This window comes from Fundulus heteroclitus, chromosome 18 (genome assembly GCF_011125445.2).
Source record: "Fundulus heteroclitus isolate FHET01 chromosome 18, MU-UCD_Fhet_4.1, whole genome shotgun sequence".
Classification (NCBI taxonomy): domain Eukaryota; kingdom Metazoa; phylum Chordata; class Actinopteri; order Cyprinodontiformes; family Fundulidae; genus Fundulus; species Fundulus heteroclitus.
Genome location: NC_046378.1, coordinates 3,995,372 through 4,016,592, shown reverse-complemented (window position 1 = coordinate 4,016,592; position 21,221 = coordinate 3,995,372). Strand labels below are relative to the sequence as shown.

Genomic DNA, 21,221 nt, shown 5'->3' with positions numbered 1-21,221 from the left:
GCTTTGGGAGAAAAAGGGATGCAACGTTCTCCAAATGTTTTACTAAGTGTGAATATATATGCCGAGCATTCGTATTCAATCCGAAACCCCTGAACAAGATCCAGTGCAAGCTAGGGCTCAAGTCGTGGAATTAGTGATTGACGCCCATGTGGAGAGATTATTGCTCAGTAGGAAAAATCTGTAGACAGGATAACTATTAAATGTGCACTTCACATATCCGACTGAAGAGGGGCAAGACGGTTGGACCAAAACTGAACATGTTGGCCTACAGAAGTAAGACTACGCCATCATCCTGAAACATGGTGGTGGCAGCCAGGGGTGGATTTAGGAAATTTGGTGCCCTAGGCAAATAAAGGCATGGGACCCTCTGAATTGTGAAGACAACACATAAAACAGACCCATTATATACAGATACAAAAATTTTAATAGAATAGACATACATTATTTTCTCTACCTTTTGTCCCTCTCTAATCCCTTTTCTTGTTGTTTTCCTCTATGTTTTCATTTGTGCCTTTTTCTAGTAGACAAGCCATGATCTACTTATCTGTTCTCTATTTTTTGTATTTGAATGAAATAATAGCTGGAAGTAAATCTGCGCCCGTCTCCATTTCTTGGCAAGATCCTGTTCTTCACCTGGAGCGGTCCTCTCAGTACTATAGAGCAGCGTGGATGATCAGACAGCTGATTGGTCAGAGCTGGGTCATCTTCAGGAAGTACACTGTGCTGACTGCTTACCAGCAGAGTGGATGATGCTGGACTCTCTGTCTGGTGGAACAACATCATTATCAAAGCCTGGCTGGATAATCAGGGCCCCCAGGAACTTGGGGGCCCTAGGCAACTGCCTAGTTTCGCCTAATGGTAAATCCGTCCCTGGTGGCAGCATCATGCTATGGAGACACTTGTCTTTTGGCAGGTAAAGGGAAGCCAGCCAAAGTTAATGGGAGGATGGATCCAGATGCTGTTTCATCCCAAAATACGCCATTGCCCGGGTGGATTTAGCAATTGCAGGAACTACAAATCATATGCATATTAGGCCTCCAGCGGAAAAACAGGAACCACCAGCTAATGATGTTTAGCTCAACTGCAACTGAAGGAAAACGCTAGAAAGGTTAGCATTTACCTTCAGTTACTCTGCAACACATAAGAAACTCCTAGGAGAGCATCCACTTATACCCACTCGTCCTTGCAGTGGGGCTGATGCACATCTCCAGCAATCAACGGCGCTAGGCGTGGTACATCCTGGACAGGTTGCCACGGCAACACAACAACACACGGCACTCACTCCTTGGGAAACTTTAGGGAGACGGAATAACCTTACACTGCCATTGTTAAACTGAGGGAGGAAGCCAGAGTACCCGGAGAGAACGAACACACACACACACACACAGGGAATCCCTCCAAACTCCATGCAGAAAGACCTCAGGCCAGGATGAGGAAATCTAATAGGGAAATCATTTAAACATTTCCTTATCCACTTGCATTTGAGCTCCAAACTATCCATAACTGAAGATTTAGATTTAAATGTGGTTTTATTTAAGCAAAGACCTTTTCTGAATGTGAATGAGGACCTGCATCTGTCAAAGGACAAAAGAATATGAAAGTACAGTCAATTATTAAAAACAATAAATGAAAACATTTAAGAATCCTTTCTGAATGCTTAAACCCCTCATCCATATGCAGGAGTGGACTGGCCATGTGTTTGCCTGCGTGTTGAGCGCTGTGTCAGGCTGGGCAGCAGTACAGTTTGAAGGAATGCCGGCACACCTGCCAGACTTCCTTTACTAGACGGATTGCTTTCTGCACAGTCGGCTTTAATATGACACTTCACCGACTCCAAGTTTCCCTTGGAACAGCCACTAACGCATCGACAGAATCAGTGCAAACGCCGCATTAGGCCGGATAAACAGATGCACTCAGGAGAAAGCTCAAACCGAACACAACGCTTTTATTTGAAGTTTCAAACAACGGAGGTTTTATACTTGTGTCAAAGAATAAGGGGTCTCTGGTCAGTGGCGCCCCCTGAGTGTCTGTGGAGAGCCCCTGCACGGACTCACATGAGGTAATCCCGCTCTGTGATTCAGATCTTATTGAAGGCTGCCACGTCCACAGATTGAACATATTCCTCGAAGGCAGTGATGGCTTCCTCCAGCAGATCCGTGCCCACTTTCTCGTCCTCCACCACGCAGCCGATCTGCAGCTTCCTGATGCCGTAGCCCACTGGCACCAGCTTGGCCTGCCCCCACAGCAGGCCCTCCATGACCACGCTGCGCACGCACTCCTCCAGCTTGGCCATGTCGGTCTCGTCGTCCCAGGGCTTGACATCCAGCAGGATGGAGGACTTGGCGACCAGCGCCGGCTTCTTGGACTTCTTGGCGGCGTAGTCGGCGAGGCGCTGCTCCCGGATCCTCGCCGCCTCCGTGCTCTCCTCCTCGTCGTCGGAGCCGAAGAGGTCCACGTCGTCTTCGCCGGCGTCGCTTGCGGGGGGAGCGGGTGGGAGGACGAACTGACTCTTGGCTGGCGGGAGACGCGCTCTCTCCGTCTGGAAGGACTTGATGTGGCTCCACCAGCGCCGGAGGTGGCAGAAGGCCGGCGGGGGAGGAGAGGGGATGGCGTCGAACACCGCCGCGTCAGCTTGGGACGCCGTGAAGCCCTCCACGTAGCTCCTGTCGGCCAGGAAGCCGTCGAGCGCTTCGAGGCCCGCCTGCGAGCTCATGTCACCAAACACCGTTTTGGTGGTGGGCGGGCGAGACGGCAGGGCTGGCCGGGATTGGCTGCGAGCTGGAAACTGGTGCTTAAAGGTTTCCTGCATGGGAACGTCATGTGTGAGGAGGACTTCAGCGGTGAAGCCACTGAAAGAATCAAAACAACACACAGGTCACTGAGTTTATTCACCGTGCACGGACCAAGGCATGAGCATGCACGCGCAGATCCACACACACAGACTCACAAACACAAAGAACTCTTGTTCATTTTTAATTTAGTATAAACGGCCTGGTTATATAAAACACACTGGATCAACATTAGGAAGCTGAACACGCTGGTGGGTCAGCTGTTTCATGCACCAGCTGCAGGCAGCCTACATTCTTACATCCCATAATCACACAAACCACACTGCAGGTCTGATTAGTTCAGCAATTTGGTGCTTAGCAACGTCGGGTAGAGGTTTAGGAAGGAGAAATCACAGGAAAGGCTCGACGTCCATCTCCAGGGCAGAGCAGGGCATGGTCAGCTCGAAGCGGCTGACGACGTCGGGGTGGAGGACTCCGAGGCGTCCGACGCTCTTCCTGCCGACAAAGATCTCAGCACAGCGACCCGGGAAGAAGGTAGAATCTGGAAGAAAGGTTTGACGTTTACGAGTTGCCTGAAGTCGGCTTTCAGATGTACGCTGATGACGCTGTGGTTTATGTGTCCGGTCAATGCCCTGCAGCTATTGGCTGACCAAAAGTCTTGAAGAGAAACAAATCCTGTTCACCATTAAACTTAAAGAAAACCTAATCTGTGTGTTTTTCTATAAAAACTATTCAAACAACAAATGATTTAAACATAAAGATGAATGGAGAACTTATAGAACAGGTGGAATAAGGAAAGTATTTGAGTAATATTAGATTCTCAGTTAAGTTTTAAAAGTTAGATTAATAGTATAAGGTTCAGAATGATCAGGCGTTGTCTTTTTGAATACAGTGATCCTGTCACATCTGTCGTCCTGCACTACTGCAACAGTGTTTCTCACAGGTCTGCCTAAAAAGTGGGTCAGACAGCTGCAGCTGATCCAGAACGCTGCTTGCCCACGTCCTCACTAAGACTAAGAAAGTAGAGCACATCACCCCAGTTCTAAAGTCCTTACACTGGCTCCCTGTATCTCAGAGAATAGACTTTAAAATACTTCTGTTAGTCTATAAATCCCTGAATGGCTTAGCACCTAAATACATCACAGACTTGTTATCAGTGTATCAACCCTCCAGACCACTAAGGTCTTCTGGCTCCAGCCTACTCTGCATACCTAGAACCAGAACTAAACACAGAGAAGCAGCATTTAGTTCCTATGCTCCACTTATCTGGAACAAACTTCCAGAAAACTGTAAAAGTGCTGAAAGCCTGAGTTCCTTTAAATCGAGATTAAAAACACATTTGTTTTAAATTGCCTTTGAATGTTCCAGTTAAACTGTTTTACTGTTTTTAAAATGTTCTTTTTTGTTTCTACATTCTATCCCTACTTGCTTTTATTCCTATATTTTAATCATGTAAAGCACTTTGCATTGTCTCTGTACTGAATTGTGCTATATAAATATAGCAATATTTGCCTTGCCTTGCCTTAGTCTCAGACGAGCTAATCTACCTTTGAACCTATAGAAAGACTTCATAATCGGGCCTTAAACTGTTTTAATTAAAAGCCCATCCGATTCCATCACTGCTCCATTTTAAGAAAACATAAAAGTTCTCTTAATTTCTTCTATATAAAGTTGTTCTTTTAGCTTTTAACTAGACTTTCACATAAGCCACTTTGGAAAGGTGTTAACAGACTGGAAAGCTCCAGATCAACAAGAGCTGCTGCATGTGGAGACTTATGTTCCAGTTTGTAAAACATCTTTTGCTAAAAATCTTTTTTTTTTCCTGCGAAAGGAACCAACCTGTGAATTGGTCTTCCGCAAATAATGTATAAGTGTATCTGAGGCGCATTTATTTGATCTTGAGTAGATTTTATTAGCCCTAAATGCATTTATGGACATTTCTGATTGCATTTATTTTTTTCTATTTATTTTAACTGTTAAAAGCCCTTCAAGGACACGCTGGTGGAGCAGCGGGTAGCGTGACCCACACAGAGGCCTTAGTCCTCGACGCGGTCGACCCGGGTTCGACTCCGACCCGCGGTCCTTTGCTACGGGTCTCTCCCCCTCTTCCACCCCCTTCCTGTCAGCCTACTGTGTTGAAAAGCGAGCCACTAGAGTCGCAAAAACATCTAAAAAAAAAAAAGAAGCCCTTCAGGGGACAGGGGTTGCGAATTAGCCATGGCTATAGGCACTACGATACAGACATCAGATTAGTTTTTATATAATGATCTATGTTTATTGTATCTGTCCCTACCAAACGAACAGTATCCAGAGCAGATCCAGAATCAGTGCAGAAGCTAGTTGACGGCCCTGTAACTCGCTATGGGACGTTAACCCAAACATTAGTGGGAGTGGATGGGAGAATGTACAGTTCTGACCCATTTTGGATCAAAGAAAACTTCCAACTCATGCAAACAGTTCTTGTTTAGTAGTTCATCAGCCCACCTTGGAGAAAAAACAAAGCGTTTAAAGCAGAAGCTCCAAATGAATACTTCTCATCTAGCGCTCCATCTGTGGTCTCCGTTATCAGAGTTCTGCCACTTGTCTCCCTGAGATGCTTTTTTTCTTCCACATCACAGATACTCAGAGAGAAATCACACGGTGTGGGTGAAACTGTTCGCTCTTTGTTCCGTCTTTTGACGACCATCGTTCGCTCGCCCACGTTCATTATCGACAACCGCGTCTTCAGCTGCTGTTCCAAACAAACGGAAAACCCAAGGCGCCACTTCCTGTGTACCACAGAACCCTCAGAGGCTCCCTGATCGCTCCCTCAATCCTGCTGGACTCTGGTCGTATCCAAATCTGAATGCTCACTTTCCCCCCCCACCCCCCACCAAACAGACTGGCAGACAGACTTGTCAAGAGATGACAGGAAGCAGTGGTTACTACAGCAACCCCCGCCCCCTTCCCACACGCACCAACATGGCAGGCTCCCATAATGCATTGCTCCTTCCCACGCTGTCTTGCTAATGGGTTCCAGAGCCCACAGCCTGGACGTTCACTCATCACCGAGGGGGGATAATAACCGGAGCAGAGCGAGAGGGGACGCCGCAGTGGCGGGGAAATTCTACCTCTCACTTCAGCCCCGTGTCCATTAGCCGGACCGGATCAGCGGGGGTTGCTTGCGTCGGTTCACGCGTCATCGGCTCGCACCATAAATGGGATGCCATGGCAACTATATAAATAGCTCTGGGCATATCCTAAATGATCAGTCAATGAAAATCCTCCACTTGAGCCTGGCAACGTTCCACCCACTCCTCTCCCAACTTTCAGCGGAGCAGAAAAGGAAGTCAGATCGATTATTTCCTGGCTGCCCGCTGCTGTCAGATTTGAGACTGTTAAACAAAAAGCTGAGTCTCCCTTTTTCACAGGTGAGAAGAACAATCGCTTCGTTCTTCAAACTTATATTAGTTTGAATCGAGGATAATGAATTTGGGTTATCTGGTACTGTTTGGAGAAATAAAGGAGGAGAATTTCCTAGGAAGATAAAAAAAAAATCCTTTTTCAGTACCACTTAAGGTAAGAGTAAACAGCCACGGCTTTGCATGCTGGAGAGAACGAGGGACAGCGGTCGTATATTGGATTAATTCAAAAACATTGATTTTCTGAGAAAATAAAAATGGAGATATAAACAGAACATGGAATACAAGTTGCCTCGGGATGTTTCTATGCTTTCCCTTGGTACACTGCAAAAACAGAACTAAAAATAAGTAAAATGTTCTCAAAATTTGTGTATTTTTCACTGATTTTAGCAGGTAAATAAGATCATCTGCCAATATAATAAGATTTTTCCACTTAAAATAGAAACAAATCATCTCCATCATCCTATTTCCAGTGCAATATATCTAATTATCTTATTTTAGGGGTCAAAATACTGGCAGATAATCTTATATATCTGCTCAAATCTAGGACAAAAACACAAATTTTAAGAACTTTTTACTTATTTTTAGATCCTTTTTTGCAGTGTACCGCTCAGATGAATATGTAGATTTTAAGAAAAGATCAACATTATCCTAGTGTTAGCTTATAAAACGAGTGACAACAAGAAACTGAACCCAGAAAGCCAACCGGTTCTGGAAGAAGCGACCCGAGTTGTTAATGAAATGCTTCATACGGGGTTTTAAGGCAAGAGCCTCTGCAACACTGAGGGAGACTGTGCCTCTGGGTTAGTTAACATCAGCAAGGTTTGCCCAAATCCGTTCATTTCATTCAATTAAAAGTAAAAATCTGAAAACCCAAAGTTCTGTGCCGGGTTTTACAGTTTGTTTCATTTTCTGTAGACTTGGGGGAACTAAAGAAGAGCAACACAGAGTCTGAATCCAGAAAATGGGCTAATTTTCCTGTCTTGGATGAAAGGGCTTTGTGTGTGTGAGGCGTTCAGGGAGCGTTGGTTAATTATAAAACGCTGCTGCGGTGAGAGGAGGGAGGCAGTTATAAGAAGATAAGGTTGGAAAACATTTGCATTTTAGAAAAAGCAAAAACTGGAATTCATCCAGTTCTGAGCAGCTGCTTAAGGATTAACGCTGCCCCTTGGGCTCGCTTATGTCGGCACATTTTCTGGGACTAGTCGGGCTGTACGTGCCCCGCGGCAACGGCTGTTAAACTTTTTATGGGAGTAACACCTCATTAAATACAAGTTTAGGGTGTTTTTCACCACAGAGGTCCTAGTTCTTAACCAGGAGTGGTGCTGAAGCCAGTTCTGGACAGGTTCTGTAAAGGTAGCACCAGAGGACCACGTCAGAACGACATCGTCATGGACATTCAGTCATTGTCTGACCCTCCATGCTTCATTCATTCTGTTCTCACTGAGCACGGAGACCATTTAGCCACATAAATAATATTATTTATCCCGTTTTTTCCTGCAAACAGCCACTTTTGTTTAACCGATGCAGACAAACATTAGAACCACCTGGCGACACGAAAAGACCAACAGTGCTAAAGAACCGGGCCAGAAATGGTGTGGAGTGTACATAATCAGCTGAAAGCTGCACATTTACGCAACTACACCAACTCAGTCATTTCAAAATAAACTCCAGGAAGATGACAAACAGTAAGATTGTGTTATTCTGATGCTAATCCCAGTTTTCCTTGTGTTACTGTGTCTCTGTTTCATATTCGCTCAACTGAAAACAAAACTCTAGAGTTTTAAATTTTGATTGCACCACTATCATGACGTTTTAAAAAGGATAGCACAACCACCAAACAAAAATTATACACAATGCGCCGTAATACTGGCCTAAGTATCTGGGCTATCTACGTCCTCCATTTTTACTCAAAGCTTAAAATTTCCAGTTTTCAAGTCAGACAAATAAGCAGAAAGCTCCCCAGAATTTGTTATTCAGGGTAGGAAGGCTGGAGGTTTTCCACCAATCAACATGCAATATAGATGCCTTGTATATAAAAAAACGATTTATTTATATCTACAGCTCTTGTCTCTTTTAATCTGCATTTAGTGCAACACAGCCTACTTTAGTGAACAAGCTGCTAGACTGAGTCCTCACATGCAGGAACATTTGTCTTCTGGTGAGTTTAACAGCGGGACTTTCAGTAAATTGTTTTTGCTTCTCTAGTTTTCAGCTCTCTTTGAGCTCGAAAAAAAAAACAGATGGTCTATGGTCTGGATACATTTCAAACAATGTTGCAAACAATATTCAGTAAGAAGCATTTTAATCCTACAAAACGGACTGATGGGATCCAATCAATGACGGAGTTGACCGGGATCAAAGCCTCTGCCTGGACGAGCGGGCCGAGTCTTTGCATTGGACACAGTTGTTAAGCGAAACATGGGCATCTGTCTCCTAAGTGATTCTGGCTCCAGCGTGGATCCCCCCGGCTCCACGCCTCGTCCACTTTTGCACGTTTAGAGTCGGAAGCTAACCTGACGTGGAGTCCCCTGGAGTGGGGCGGCCTCGACCTTCTGATGGACGTTTCCTGGGGACGCACGAGTCCGGTGAGCCGTTCCACCGGGTCACGACCTCGTAATGGGGTTAAGGACACGCTGACATATGAAGTGGCTGACATGCCTTCCGTGGCCCATCTGCACGCTCCCCTCAAGCTTACGTTGCCCGGTCACAGCTCCTCTTTTGCTCCCCCACCCGCCTTCCCTCTCCACTCTGCTCTCATTTCTCATTCACCGATACTCGAGCCCATTGATTTGAAGTCTGAATGGAGCTGCTCGGAGACGGCTAAAATATCCGGCCGGGCGACCTTGGAGGGAAGCAAGCCGGGCAGCGAGGCGAGGGGAGACGGAGAAATCCAACACTGATGTGGATGAGAGCCTCAGCGGGGCAAGCAGAAGCCGAGACGCACGTAGCTCAACCTGAGAAGTGTTTTTAGCGCTGAGCTGGAATCTTTCTGATTGCAGGTTTCACAGGGATGGACGTGACGGGGAGATAACGCCAGCCCCGCTCATTCTGCTGCTTTTTAACTTAACATTCTTCTGCAGATATTATTGTTCTGGCGACGCATCGACCCCATTTGCCCTCTGCAAGCGCAGAGGTGTGGTCTGTGGTTCAGATAGAAAATAAATAAAGCCTTTCAGACTAAAGGTCCTAAGAAATGCTTTGGTTCTGAATTTCTTACTTCCTCCCTTATCGGGACGGACGGCCCTTAGAAAACTCGTTCAGACACGTTTCATCGTAGAGTGACGTTTTATTGTTTGGCCTCCAGCCCCATTAACACTGAAGCTGAGGTGACAAGTTTCAACGTTGTTGAGTAAAATGATAGCACAAACATTTAAAGTCAATAATATCTGGTTTCCGGATATTATTGAAGCCTTTTTTGTAAAATGGGTGAAGCCATTTGATACGGCGATAAGCAATATTTTATCCTTTTAGCTAAAAACCCCTGATTCTTACAGAATACAATACTAAGAAATAATGATTTTTGATTATTTTACGAAACCACCACCATCATAACATGCACAGTACTCCGCACCTGTTCCTACACATTTATCAGGAGAACCTTGCAGTGGTGTAGGTGCTCATGGATGGAGGCCATGGTATTCCTAAGCACTTTAATGGGATCCATGAATAGCTGAACCTAAATTGTTGGACTAAATATGTTGTAATTATCCTATTAACTTGAAAATTGCTGTTTGTGATATGTAAAAACTCAGAATTTCTTCAAAAATTGTGTATCCTTTATTATATTCTTCACCCACGGAGGTTGCCATGGTTTCACCTGTGCAATGCATGCTGCGTTGATGACGCGGTTAGGACCTACCTGCATAGAACCTACAGTCACCAGGGTTGTTTATTTAATTGTGTTTGACTGGTGTAAATTTAAAATAGTTTTTTTTTTTTTCAAAACAAAACTGACTTTAATTAAATGATTGGATGACAAAACGTTGATCCTCTGCCCAGCTCTGCTCCTTAACCACAGAGCTTCTCCTAAAAGCTGCTCTTGTACCTAAATGATTATCCGCCTAATGACATCACATGGTCAAAATAACATTAGTACCGCTTTATTGCTAACTTTTTTTGTTTTTGAATGCGAGAAACTAAATGAAGTGAACAAGACAACAGGAAGCCTCTTATAATCTAAGTAGATGAGTTGTTCTGACTTGTGTTGTGTAAACTTATGTAATGCTCCAGAGTTTAGACCATATTTAGAACATGGAAATGCGCTCTTAAGTGTCTTCACTAAACTGTTTTCTCTTATGTCTGCCATGGAAACAGTTCCAGCCAGAGCAACAATCATCATTAAAAAAAACAAAGCTGGTGAGAGATGTACATAATCCCCACAAAAGCTGCCTTTAATCCCTCATTAAACACATTTTGATCGCTATACCTCAGATATTAAACGCCTATGCCTGGATTTTTCTGTTTTAAATGTACTCAGAACCAGTAGAGCGCTCTCCAAGTCCAGCGTTCTTACCGTCTGCAGCCTGGATGTGGTAGCCCTCTCCACGGGCCGGCTTCACGTCCAGCAGCTGCATGGTCCGGTCCAGCAGGCCGTGGATCACCTCGAAGCCCGGAGTTTTGTTGTAATAAATGGCACAGAAGCGCCGACTGTTCCTCGCCCCGACGTCTGGGTGGTGGGAAACGTGAAGAACACTTGTAAAAAGGACTTTTATGTGGCAAGAGTATTTCTGTGTGTCTAGCAGGTAGTTCCAGTCCAACATAAAATAAATTACAATTATGTGCCTATAGAGTTTACTCAGGCAACAGCAACAGATCACTCCACTGTTTCCAGCAAATACGGATTCCAACCTTTGCTCTCGTCCTTCAGCACCACATCAGATATCTCAAACAGTTTGAGGGGAAGGGGCATCTTCCTGTTGGCAGCTACAGTTTTCAGCAGGCCAGGCAGTACAGTGGTGCGCGCCACCTGGTGGAGGAAAAAAGAAAATGGTTCGAGCTGGAAACATCTCAGCGCTTTGTTAAAGGGGAAACGGGCACCACCTAGTGGGCAAAGACTGCTAGTGGCAAGGCTGAACGGGCCAGCAGAAAGTTTGAAATGAGAAGATGGTTTTTAGTCTGGTGTAGGATCAGTAATAACTTCAGATAAAGGAAAGGGATGCTTTTTTTAACCCATCTAAATCCATGCAGTGAATAACGTTATTGTGCTGTCAGCTATACAATTCTAGGGTTTAACCCTAGAACTAGACTGGATGAACTATACAGGTACTGGTCATATCATTAGAATATCATGAAAAAGTTGTTTTTTTTCCCCCCAGTGATATCAATAATTTTTTTAACTTTTGTATTATATTCATTCAATACACACAGACTGACTCAAGTGTTTTCTTTTCATTTTGATGATTATAACTGACAACTACTGAAAAGCCCAAATTCAGTATCTCAGAAAATTAGAATATTACTTAAGACCAATACAAAAAAAAGATTTCTAGAAATGTTGGTGAAGACATGTGCATTGCTCTATGAGGGGTCGGTGCATATAAGGTTGAAGGGAAGATGTCTTTGTTCATGAAGCAGTTAGAATTATTATTATAATTTTTATAATTATAATAATTATTGTCATTATTCATGAAGCATTTAGAATCGTATTATCATCTTTGTTCATGAATCATTTATAATAATAATAATAATAATAATAATAATAATAATAATAATAATATTTATTGTTATTATTATTATTATTATTATTATTATTATTATTATTATTATTATTATTATTATTATTATTATTATTATTATCATTATCATTATTAATTAAGATTTAGAAGCATTTAGAATTATATTATTATTATTATTCATGAAGGATTTAGAATCATATTATTATTATTATTATTATTATTATTATTATTATTATTATTATTAATAATGAAACATTTAGAAATGCACAGATCAGTTTTTGCAAAGCTTTGACCTGCAGATACCAACTTCAGCTGATTCTAATTTCTCCTGAATTATAATTCATATTTTTGCCAATATTTTCCTCAAACGCTCCTGCTGAGAGAATACAACTTACATTATTTATGTTTATTTTTACTACCTAATAATAATTTATTTTATGCCATATTATTTTTATAGTATTAGAACACCTAACACCATGTCTACAAGCGACTCTACTTGTAATGATGCAATAAAAACATCATAGCAGAGACTAAGATGGTAGAATGCAAGATAATCCTTATAGATGCATTTGTGTTTGAAATTGAATCTGCATCATCCTTTATCCTGAAGCGGGTTAGGTGAGATTTAAGCACAGAGGAGCTAAAAGGTGTGGAAAGCCCACTAGAGGGTGGAATCATGAGTGGGCTCAGTGCTGCAGGCACTAACCAAAATGTGTTTCTGTCATGTTCCATCTCACCTGAAACTCTGCAGTCTTGGGGTTGGAAATATGAATAGCACGAGTCTCTGAGATCTTTTTTCCAAGCTTGTCTGCTATGTCTTCTTGAGAACACTAAAGAAATGAAAAAGTGAAACGAGGAAAATTATTACACATTAATAACAACCAGCCAAAGATTAGATTGATGTCATTTTGGGTTCTGACCAAAGCAAAGTTGAGCGCCTCGGTGAATCCAGCGGCTGCCAGGTCTTGTCTCAGCAGCTCTGTCAGCTTGTTGAGAGGAAACTGCAAACAGATACAAAGTAGAAACAAAGTCCAACCAGATGGAACGATTTTAGTTTTTTTTTAAAGGCACGGGTTCAACGGGAACCAAAGCGCGGCACCTGGTTGGCTACAGTGTAGGTCCGTGGCGTTGTGCGGGTGATGTTGTTGAAACCGTAGGCGATGGCGGCGTCCTCCATGATGTCACAGGCGTGGATGACGTCTGGACGGGTGGGGGGGATCTCCACCTCGATCTCGTCGCCGACACCGGTGGGCTGGGAGAGGAGGCACATCCGGGTCAGGAGCTGAGCAATTCTGTCCGTCGACTCCCTGAGAGGAGGAGGAGAAAAGGAAACAGAGCGGCCTTCTTTAGGAAAAACAAGTGCAAACATGGATGTAGTTTGCAAAGTGAGTACAGCTCACTATTCCTTGAAAACATTTCTGGTTTTAATGCACACTGAAACACATCACATCCAAATGAGTTACCTAATGCCAACTTTTCTGTTGATGAACTCGCCGGACAGCTTCTCCTTCCTGTAAGCCAGCTCCTGCAACACGGAGCAGGAAACAACAGGGACATTTAGAAACCGTGCCAATAAAGCGAATATCACTCAGAAGAAGCAGAAGCCGTACGGGGTATACGCAGGTCTTTCCATCCGGGTAAACCACTTCAGCCTGCTCCACCCTGCAGAACAGACAAGATCCAGGAGAGAAATCAATATTTCACCATAACCTAACCAGCCTTTGCCAGCGAGTGTGAGCTTAGCAACACACAGGAAGCAGACGTGGAACGTAATGGAAGGCGCCCAAATGTTTGACTTTGGAGAATTCTTCAAAGAATTCTCAGACAGATTTAACTTCAATTTAATCAAACCTCAGAAAATTCAGATAACTTGAAAATTTCTACAATTGGTCACGTTACAAAACCATTCGAATTCAAGACGCTATATTGGAACTCTGTGTGAATTAACACCAAGTAGCTGTGCAGTGGAAGAACACTGACGCATGGCTCTCATCAGTTTTTTGTTTCACAAAAAGAAAACTGATGAGTAAAATATACATTTCAGCGTTGATGTTTGCGAGTGACATAAAACGGTCAGTAAAGAAAACCTCCTGGTGTAAACAAGTTAACTCGCTAGCTGTTGGTAGTTCACCATGTTCACGCTGCGCCCCTCCTTTGAGCACGACAGTTCAGCAAACCTAGATGTGTGTGTTCTCTGGTTGTAAACAAAAAATCTTTTTGATCTAGCAGGAACATTCTGCGCGGCAGAAAACAAACGCTTCACATCTCAGTGAGCGTGCCATCCCAGTGGTTAACCAAGGTGGTGGCAGCATCATGCTTCACCTACACCATACCAGTGTAGGTGCCAGGTCGGCTCAGGTGGCCTGCGCTTCACGATGACATCATCATATGGCAACTCCACTCAAACAAACTACATTACGCCCCCGATCTCCATTTGTTACAAATCAATTTTATTTTGTTAATTTACGGTTATTTTCCAGTAACTTAATCGAGGCATGAAAACTTTAACATCATTTTGGAATGCTTGTGTGGTAGTCTGACAATTTAATCGGTAATTTTGCAGGATCAAAGTTACATCTTAAGAGAAATTTCCTTCCTCCAATTTAAAAAAAAAAAAAAAAAAAAAAGGGAGGGAAACTAAACCATAAACTCTTTTCATTTTTAATATAAGTCTGCAGCCATTTTAATTTTATCATGGCATTCATCACTTTCAAATCAATAACGTTTATTCCTCCTTTTTCTACTGATATTACTGTCGTTTTTCCTGATCACATGTTTTTTATTATTCCAGATGAAATTGGGACAATATTCTTCCAAAAATTTAGCCAACTGTCAAATACTTGTTGATGCTTTTGTAAAATGGCTTGAATATTTGTTCTGTCATTTTCAGTGTGGTCCTTGTTAATCATTATACCTAAATATTTTACCTCATTTGTATCAATTAAAGTGGGTTGATTATTTTGAATGGCTAAGATTTCACATTTTTCTACGTTCATCTTTAAGCCTGAAGCTTTTGAGAAAAAAGAAACCGCTAAATTAACAAAATAAACTTGATTCGTTACAAATGCAGACCGTGGGCTCTATGTAGTTTGTTGAGTGGCGTTGCCATAATGTGACGTCACTGGGAAGCGCAGGGACCATGGAGAATTTCTTCGTAAAGTTGTCCGTTTACAAACCGCAATCAAAGTTACATCAAAGGCTGAGAGAACAGGGACTTACGTGAAAGGCTGTGCGCAGTACTCACTGAACATGGTCACCATCATGTCCAACACGATCTTCGCCTGCAGGGAACAACACGGTCAGGTCTGAGACACTTTTTCAGGCGACGGCTTTATATGTCGTCCTGCAGCGGTACCTTAGTGAGATCGGTGGCCGTGCACTCGATGAAGACGTTCTTCGTCTGTAAACTGATTTTTGAATGGTCCCCTGGAGCCAAAGTGAAACCGTTATTCTCTGAACTGCACGTTTTAAGGCGGCGCACGCGACACAGGGGGAAGAGAAAAAGAGCTCACCGTTGATTATAGGAGGCATGGACAGGACGACGCCGTTGCTGTCGTAGATAACTGGATACACGAGCTTGTCTTCAATAATAGGGAGATAATGCCTCAGGTGACTGTCTGTCTGTGTGAACGACACCATCGACACCACGTTAGCCCTGCTTAGGATGAAGAGCCGCTCTTAGGGCTGAAGTCCCAGCAGCTCAGCCAGCTGTTTACCTTGTAGAGGCTCATGAGCTGAGTGGCTGTGTACTCTTTGGTCTGGTTCAGCGGTCTGAAGCAGATGTCTCCGGGAGCTTTGGCCGTGTAGGTGAACGGGCCGGAGATGGTGTCCAGGTCGTGGGTGCCGATGGCCACCAGGCTCCTCTTCCTGTCAGTAACGACGAAGAAAAACGAACCGATAACTTAGACGTTAAAAACAGCACATTTGACCACAGTAGGTTTTTCTGCTTTGGTCCATTCTATAACAACAACGATGGCATCTTTACACACAAGTTTGCAACACAAAGTGGTTTATAAGTTTAGTAACTTGCTGAGAAAAAATTATTTAATGTTTTACCTCTAAAAGGACTAAATAGCTGCTCCACGTCAGCCCTTGAATTCAGAGTGTGGAGCCGTGTTTATTAAACTGTTTGTGTTGAACATTTACTTTATTACGCATTAGTAACATATGAGGTGACAACTGTACTTGCACCTACACAGAGCGCTGTCCAGCCTGTGAGTGGATCACAGGGTTCCTACAGCATAAGGCAAGTTAAATTTAAAGACTTAAGACTTTTTAATGCCACTTGAAATAAAAAGTTAAGACCAACTTCACGATAAACAAGATAAACCTGGTTGCAACAACTTTACCCAAATGATTATTTTAACATTACTTTCTGGCTCAGTAGACATGTTAAAGATTTTGAAAAACATTCCATATAGGAAGAAAGCTAAAAAACACACAAATTACAGATATATTTTTAACAACTACTGAACTGAATTCACAAACTTTGTTTTGTTCCCTACTAAAATAAACTATAAATCAGTGCCAATTCTTTTTCACAGCTATGGTCCGGCCGCAACAGTTTTTATTGGTTCCGCTATCGGGACGGAACCAATAATGGTTACATTGATCCGTTCGGTAAATTTAAAAAAAATATAATTGTATCAATTCTTTACTGTTTGGTAAGGATTACAAAAATAAAATCCTTTTTATCACCTAGTAACAATTTTAAGACCTAAGAAAGACTGATTTAAGACATTTTAATGCCAATTAAGGCCTTAGTTTTATATTACAGAATTCAATGCCTTTTAAGACTTTTTAAGGATCCGCAGGAACCCTGGATCAGCTGGGAGCCACACTGGTACCAGACGTATATACAGCACTGAGGACAGCACAGAACTGACAGAAAGCTGCAACACTGCGGTCAGCGTGTCCTGGAGGGGCTCGGGCTTCACATTTCCTCCGCACCCACCTGCAGATGTTCTGATGCAGCTTCTCCTGCAGCTCGATGAAGCTGTCGTAGCGCTCCTGAGTGAAAGTGATGTTCCTCAGCACCGCGGCCACGGCGTGAGGTCGCACCGCTGCTGTCTGCACAGAAACAAAGCGTCCGAAACACTCCATTCCCAGACAACAGCAAGGGGATGTGGGGAACTTCAGACTACAGAACAGATCCGCTTGCACACACACACCTCTTTGGTGATGATCAACCTCTGAGGCTCCCCGCCGTCCGGGCTCACGCGTCTGTATCGAGGGGCCTCCAGCCTAAAACACAAGGTATGAAAAGTGAAGCGATTCAAGAGAAAGATTTCTCCAACAAACTTCATGTGTTTATTTACATTTAAATAGATCCATTTTGATCACTGTGGGAAATAACATCCCCGTTCCATGAAGCCGGACGAGACTCACTTGTTCTTGAAGACCTGCAGGCCACGGACGAGCCCCTCCAGACACAGCAGGTCATAGCGGTTAGCGGGTACGTCGATCTTGTACAGAATAAGATCGGAGGCACCCGAAGCCTTGGAGTCGCCCTGCTCCCTGCTGATTATCTCCTTCTCTGACGTCTGGCACAGACACAGCAAGGACAGTTCCACATTTTACTAATTATATGCAACAATAAACAGGTTGAAGTGACGGGATGCGTTCTCTTATTTTCGATAGTTGTTACATTTCCTCCTGCCTGCAAGTCCTTTTGAACTCCATCCTTTTTTCAAGAGAAAATAAGACACCTGAATGGACAGTCTCTAGGTTCCTTCTGAGGATTTTCATACTGATACTCCTTTATTCTGTTTCCAATCGCGATGATCTAAAATCTTCAACATTACTGATATGAAAGCTTGAGTCGGCGGGTCCATAAAAGACCTGCCTTGGGTGCTCCTGCCCAGCTAAAGGCCTCTTGATGAGGTTTAGAATGTGAATAAAGCTGAATCAATCTTTTAGATTTGCTATTTCTAGCCAAGGAAGAGAGAATAATCGTTTTAGGAGTACTTGGGTATCCGGATGGATGATAGACCTTCTTTTAGAGTACATGTTGAGAATTTGGTAAAAATAAATAAAAAGGTTTGACTGGATGATTAGAATACAAATAGAGGCTTATTTATCAGTGAGGAAAACCATCTTAGCTACATTTAGTTAAATATAGTTATTTCTCTATATGCACGCTGCTCCCTCCACACATCTTTGTATCAATGTTCATTATGTTTTATAACAAGTCGCTGTGTAACTTTATAATCCGTTAACTTTCCTAATAAGCTTTATTGGCTGAACTTTGGCATTTCAGCACACGTTTAAACTTCCAGCTAATGATGGACCTGAAACTGATCCCAGTATTTTGTGGTATTTATTGGATTAACATGATCGTAGGATTGGGCCTTTATCGGATCTTTTTATCGTTATTGTGAAAACATTTTTTATGGTAAGAATTTGGGTTTATCTTGACATCAATAAATTCCAGTTAGTAATGTCTGAAAACCCCAAAACTTACCAGTAAGGTCAGGATTGTTACTTTTGCTATTTTCTCCACTGCTGGGTTCTTGAAAGCATCAAAATTCTAAATAGATTCAGAAATATATTTAAATGCAGTTACTGCCTGTAGTTTAGAGAATAAAAATCACTTCTTTACTTGAGTCTTGATGAAACTTATTTGGAATTTTGTTTTATAGTTAAATTTGTGTTTAATAGGCTATAATTGACATATGGTCACAGCCACAACAAAAAAGACTGCAAGAAGCTGTAAATCCTTTTATCACTTTTATCGTTACCACAATAGTACAATACATTGTGATACATTTTTTATTCCATAATCGCCCACTACTGGATGAGAATAATTTTCATCACTGCACAGTCACAGCCCAACAAACTCCACTTTAGCAATAAATCTTACCCTTTAGAAAACAGGCAACCAAAGTACACTGGTCACACAAGGCAGTGGGATTTTACCGTTAAATAGCATGAGAATTGCAGTCAAATGTTTCAAACATATTGCTATTTAGTGTCAGTTATTAGGGTTTGCAAACATCCTTACAGTTTATCATTACCATTAAAAAAAAAAAACTATGTATGATAGGTTAATTGCCCTACGCCTACCTTCAGTCATCCGTTATGATTCTAGGTTCTCTAGTTGGCTTTACTTTTGGAGTACCCAGATTTTTCAGGAACTTGGTGGTCATAAAAATCTTCTTCAGAGTACACTAAAGCTAAATCCTGTTATCTTTCTGGGACACTTCAAAACACTTCTTCAATCTGTAACTAAACTTGCAGCTGATTTTCTAAAGCTGGACTTTTATACTAAGTGGAATAGTTTGATTTTGGACAAGAATTTGGATTTCAGTGTCAAACTTTCCGCTTGCAACTTGTAGTGATACGTCTTCTTGGCCAGGTCTACCCTAAAAAGAGGGCTCTTTATCCCAAGGGTCTTCCTTTTTGGATAAAAGATGGAAAAAATAAATAAATAAATAAATCAACAATGCTTTTGATTTTCAGCTAAGAACGCTTTCTTTTTGATAAATAACATCCACATGGTCCATGTTTTAAGTAACTGAGATCCACTGAGAATCTTTGAAACGATAAATGGGGGGGGGGGGGGGGGGGTGTCTGATCTTTCAGTGTTAAAGACAGCGTTAAAGACTGGCAGAGTCTAGTCAGGCCATTTAGTTCCAATCCAAGTAGAAACACCTTATTAACCCCAAAGGCAAATCAAACAAAATCACTGATGATCAGTCTCTACAATATATAATATTCTGCAGTGACAATCCTTGCTATATGGCTCAATAAATTCCAAAATCTATGATGGATTTGGCTATTCCAAATCCAGTGTTTTCCCAAACATTCTGGCAGATCTAAATGTTAAAGAGATTTTCATTCAATCAAGTAGGAAGGCATGTAGCCTTCAAAATATTACCATGTATAAATTTACTCGATAGAGACAGAAACATAAAAAAGAGAAACAGAAAGAGAGATAAATAAAAAAAAGGTTAAGAGAGACGGCTGCTCACATAGAGCTGTATTCTGTGAAATTAATGAAAAACTAACTTAAGTGGAAGAAAGTAGAAACACTGAATTCTTTTACCGGCAAATTATTTTAGAAACAAATTAAAATATTCATCAAAGTCTATTTGGTAAACATTTCAGGGCAAATATCAAAACTTTTACTTAAAAACTGAGCCACTTTTGAATTTGGGTCACAGCTCTTTAAAGATTGCAATGTAAATCAAAGACACAAATACACCAGAGTATCCCATCTTAGAATGCTGGAAAGATCCTCTCTTTACCAAACACATGATCTTGCTATCTTTTGAATGAATCGCTTGTGTCCTTTTCAGTGAAATAAGTTGTTTTGAAATCAACTTTTTCGCAACCACACATTCAGAAAGTCTGTTGATTCAGATCCCACTAAAAAAAAAGAAATGACCCAAAAAAATTATAATTCTGATGCCTTGCAAAAAAAGCATCGGTAAGGTATAGATTAATATGGGTCTGTGAAGGATTAGAACACCAGTACACCAGTAAAGCTAGTGTGGTTGTGTATTAAACATGAACAAGCATTTCTGATTTGTGTTAATGAAAGTTAAAAAAAAAAAAACGAAAAACTTACAATTTCATCCAGCTCCAGGCCAAACTCAAAGCACAACTCGTCAAACTCTTCATCAGCTAAAACAAGAGAAAACTCGTCAGTAATAATTTATAGTCAGCTCATCAACCATCAGCTGCTTATTTTGACAGGATGATGCAACCAGACCGACATAAAGTGGAGGATTGCTAAACGTATATTATATTAATCCAACACAAACACCAGACGAAACTGCCTCCTGTTTAAATAAGCATGAAACTACCCTCAGTTAGTTTTATCTTTTTCCAGGCTGTGAAAGACCTGAATTAAAGCCTGGTTGGCACCAACTAGCTGTTAGCACACAATCAATGAACTGTCAGGCAGCAAGTTCAGCCTCTGCTACGGTGATTTCTACCCTCTTTCAGACTTTAAATGACACGCAGAAACAAAGAGGGACAACTTCTGGGTTAATTATAAACGTAGCCGATATAACTCACTGTATGTTCTGCCCAAAGCATTAAAGAGAAAGTCTCTTTTAACTCCGACAGTCGGCATGTTAGCTGCTAATCCCAACCAGCTCAGCGAGAAAAGGACCCTTCTAGTCAAGCGTAGCTGTCTGCAGCAGTGCCTGATTCAAATCCATGCCGACCAACCCACTGATCTTCTTCTTCTTATTATTATTATTTTTGTTTTATGGCGGTTGGCAAACAACTTTCAGGTGCATTACCGCCACCTTCTGGACTGGAGTATGAACCAGATGTCTAATCCCTATAATCTCCCTATTAGACCTGTTTTCCTAAGAAACCTAAACACAGATTTAAAAACC

At 42.1% G+C, this 21,221-nt stretch overlaps 1 protein-coding gene across 1 annotated transcript; it reads right to left on the bottom strand.

Annotated features, from left to right (window-relative positions):
- Positions 1–1,928: 1,928 nt before the first annotated feature.
- Positions 1,929–21,031, bottom strand: farsb (phenylalanyl-tRNA synthetase subunit beta). Its single transcript, XM_012863222.3, has 18 exons — positions 20,893–21,031; positions 20,441–20,496; positions 17,257–17,411; positions 17,040–17,112; positions 16,823–16,938; positions 15,585–15,735; positions 15,381–15,489; positions 15,224–15,294; positions 15,088–15,149; positions 13,479–13,530; positions 13,332–13,393; positions 12,968–13,175; positions 12,789–12,869; positions 12,606–12,698; positions 11,042–11,159; positions 10,707–10,859; positions 3,183–3,330; positions 1,929–2,849 (listed from the first exon to the last, which is right to left on the bottom strand). The coding sequence occupies exons 1-18, from the start codon at positions 20,948–20,950 to the stop codon at positions 2,078–2,080; spliced, it is 2,538 nt and encodes an 845-aa protein (XP_012718676.2). The 5' UTR covers positions 20,951–21,031; the 3' UTR covers positions 1,929–2,077.
- Positions 21,032–21,221: the final 190 nt, after the last annotated feature.